The following is a 3,921-nucleotide window of genomic DNA, read 5'->3' on the forward strand; positions in this document are numbered from 1 at the left end:
CCGGGGGATTCCCATGATGCACTGGGCTTCTCTCCTCTCCTCTTTATATATATACATATGTGTATGTATGTATATGTTTCTATAGTTGCCTATCACCATTACATATGACTAACTCTGTGACTCCCCCCGAGGTTCTCCTGCGCCTGCTCTCTCTGTGGATGTCTCTGGATCTGGAGCTCCTGAATTACAGCCATTGGCCTCACCTTCTGTATCCTGCTGCCCCACCATGATGCCTCCTGTTACAAAAGGACAATAACTTCTAATAACTTGTTTCACTAAATTTTATAATTCATCCCACATCCACCCAACCGGTCGAGGCAGATGGCCGTCCCTCTCTGAGCCTGGTTCTGTCGGAGGTTTTTTTTTTCCCCTGCGGGGGTTTTCGGTTCCTTCCCACTGTTGCGGACTGCTTTCGGACTGCTGAAGCTTACAGGGAATCCAAATGTTTTGGATTGTTGGGTGTTTCTGTTTCTGCCTTTGTTAAGCGCTATGAGATGACTTGATGTTGTAAATATGCGCTATACAAATAAAATTGAATTGAATTGAATTGAATTACTTTCTTGGAAGTCAGAAGTTTACATACATTAAGACTACTATGCCTTCAAACTATTTGGGAAAACCCAGATGATGTCATGGCTTTGGAAGCTTTTGATAGGTTAATTGGCAACATTTGAGTTAATTGGAGGCACACCTGTGAATGTATTTTAAGGCACACCTCAAACACACTGCTTCCTTTTGTGACGTGGAAAACGGAAAAAACGTTTGCTGCAAGTTACAGAACTGACTCGTGTCAGGCTGAGGTATCTGTTCTTCTCAAATTATCAAAATTATTAATGGTACTTCTTACTTTAACATACTGAGACTCTCCCACAAATATCCTATTTTGCAGTTGTTTAATTGATTTTTGAACATAAAACACCTTTTCTAAGCTTTAATGTATTTCTAACCAACAGGTTTTTTTGCTTGTTTGTTTTTTGTCTTGGCCAGTCACGTGGTGTCAGAAAGAGACAGAAGAGACTAGCTACACAGATGACATGAGTGAAAGGTACGTCTTAAGGAACCTGCAGTTTCAGCACATCAGTGTTAATACCAACATTACAGAATGGCACCAGGTTTTAGCTGTTTTGATGTGTTTTGTGCATCTTACCCTTGCATACTCAATCTTGAGGGTACAGCAACCAGCATAGATGTCAGCTCCATTTAGAGCTGCTTTGGCCTTTTGAGCACACTGAATAGACTCAAACCTGGAGGAGCAGGGTTAAAGAGAGGCTACTACACACTCCAACACACAAATACACACATTACATTATTTGCCACATACTTTTACCCAAAGCAAAATTTAAAAAAAAGCTTTTAAGCCACCTAGAAATAGGAGCTAGAATTGACAGTGCATCTGTTTCCAACAAATAACAAAAAAACAAACTTAACGTAGTACAAGTTAAAGTCTGTCTTCTTCAAGAGAAAATACTAGCCAAAAGTATAAATGTCTGAAAAAGTGTTTGTTGGGTTTTTTTTTTTTTGGCAGAGACAGATGTAAGGCATGGAGTCTGCTGTCCCCCATAACAGACTCCAAGTTGCTAACCATGCAAGCAGCATGGCTCTACCTGAGTCACACACATTCACCCATCCAGAAAGGATACTCCACCATGGCCTGGATTCCATTTCGTTTAAAGATGACAATCCTAAGCACGCTGCCGATGGGGTTACATACGGTGTACAGAACATCCTGGAGCAAAATGGAAAATGAAAGAAATTCAGCACAATCTACAGGTTTTTAATGCTGAGGCCTGAGGCCACTGTGATTTTACAAATAAAACCATAGAGGTCCTGTAAAAGTAAGAGAGACATATACTGTAACTCCATGCTGATACATCCCCTGGTCATTTTTTCATTATTACTGGTATCCCGTTATGGCTGTTTGACACTCAGCGTCTCACCAGGATAATGTAAACACACTTCAACAGAGTTTCAAGCACACTGTTTGTGTTTTCCTTGTCTTCTTCCACATTAGGCATTCTAACATTCAAATTATTTAGAAATTACAGAAAGACTGAACATTTTCAACAACAACAACAGATTCTGCTGATCTCTAGCATTTGGCGGCCAAGTCAACACTGACGAAAGAGGCCACTGTCATTAGAGGATACCGTCATAATGAAAGCGTGGACATGGTCTGCAACGATGTTTAGGTAGGCGCTACAGTGCCTATAACAAGTATTTACCAACCTTGGAAGTTTACCCCTTGTATTGCTCTTCAAGACTGAATCTTGGTTATTTAGCTTTTTGGAAGATAATTTCCCCAACAAAAGACTCTTTCATGTCAAAGTGAAGATTTTTAATCACTCACTTACTGGTGAAAACTGGTAATAAGATGATTATTTCAGGCCCATCCCAACCCACAAAAGAGGAATTCAAAGATTGTCAGCACTGTTTTCACTACACATCTGGCTAAAGGACTATTATGCCCCCCCATGGAATTCCCTACAATAACAACTTTGACTTGTTTTGGGTGAGGCCAGCCACAATTATTTCAAACTAAAGATCCATTGCAGATTTTGGTCTTTCAAATGTCAGGCTGCCCAAAAACACCCCCCTAACTACAACACCTCCATCAACCCGGGCTGTCAGGCAAAGAAGGGGGGTTGTTGTTATTTACAAGAAAGAGTTTAAATGCACCTCTGTCCTACATCCTAGAGTTACATCTTTTGAACACGTAGGTTTTATAGTACAGTCCAAAGATTCAGTGGTAATTTTAATAATAATACAAGCCAAACCAAACTGTTGTCCCAATTTTTGTCAAAGTATGACAAAAGTCCTTGTTCAGGTTACGTTAACATACATATATGCTGCCCATCGCAGACTTTGTTAACTTTTTTAGGTAATCTTAAAATCCCTACTCAAACAAAGGCAGTACACGAACCCACACATTTTAAAAGTCACATCCTTGACTTGGTTTTAAACGAAGGTCTCAGCCCCAACAACTTTAGGACAAAGGATATTTGTGTGTCTGATCACAGACCGGTTTTATGCAATGTTGCTTTATCCCATCTGCCTGTCCACAATTTACAGCCAGTTGCCACTGGCTTTTCAATTCATTGTCCACTAGCAAGTTTTCTGAACCTTTTACTGCTGCTCCTATAACTGCCACTACTTCTCATTTTAACACAGACGATTGCTCTCCTAAAGACAGATTGTAGGAGAAAGTAAAGAAAAGAGAGAAAAGGAAAGACAGCACTGTTTTTGTAATCTTTTCAACACAAATGTAGCCTTTGACACAGCTGAACACGCCATTTTAATTCACTGTCTGAAGTCCAGGGTTGGCATCAAGGTTAATGCACTTAGTTGGTTTAATTTCATTTTTTTTAAAGAACTTATGCAGTCACCGTAGGTAATCCCTCATCCTCTACAACTAAAATTCTCTGTGGTAAGTCACATGGTTCAATGATAGGTCCCATTATTCCTCATTTACTTGCTTCCTCTTGTTCAAATCATCCAGTGGCACAGTGTATCTTCTACTTACTATGCAGATGACACACAGAAATACGTTCCACTGAGACCTAGTGATCCAAGAAGCCTAGCTGCTGTTTCTAACAGTCTTAGAGAAGTCAACTGTTGAATGGCACAGAAATCCCTTCAGTTACCCAGTTTAACATCTGACATAATTTTGTTCAGTTCCAGAAACACAAAAAATATTTAGTGATAATAGCCTTGGTCCTCTGTCATTAAACAGAAAATCCATCACCAGAACTTGTTTTTGCCATGAGGGCCCCTCACTTTTGGAATTACGAGCTGTGTTTTAAATCCCTTCTTAACACCTATTTTTAAAGACCTGCATTTCTGTTTTGTTGTGTATTTTGTTAGTCTAGTGTAATTGATTATTCAAATCAAATCATCCATCCATCCATCCATTATCTATACAAC

At 39.6% G+C, this 3,921-nt stretch overlaps 1 protein-coding gene across 1 annotated transcript in view; it reads right to left on the bottom strand.

Annotated features, from left to right (window-relative positions):
- hnrnpll (heterogeneous nuclear ribonucleoprotein L like) overlaps positions 1–3,921 on the bottom strand; it is a 66,486-nt gene that overhangs the window by 31,217 nt on the left and 31,348 nt on the right. Inside the window, exons 5-6 of the mRNA XM_008295186.1 lie at positions 1,641–1,726; positions 1,148–1,244 (exon numbers count right to left, since the gene is read on the bottom strand). Coding sequence (XP_008293408.1) covers positions 1,148–1,244; positions 1,641–1,726 — 183 coding nt within the window. The remainder of the gene's footprint in view (positions 1–1,147; positions 1,245–1,640; positions 1,727–3,921) is intronic.

This window comes from Stegastes partitus, unplaced genomic scaffold (genome assembly GCF_000690725.1).
Source record: "Stegastes partitus isolate 25-593 unplaced genomic scaffold, Stegastes_partitus-1.0.2 Scaffold1029, whole genome shotgun sequence".
Taxonomy (NCBI): Eukaryota; Metazoa; Chordata; class Actinopteri; family Pomacentridae; genus Stegastes; species Stegastes partitus.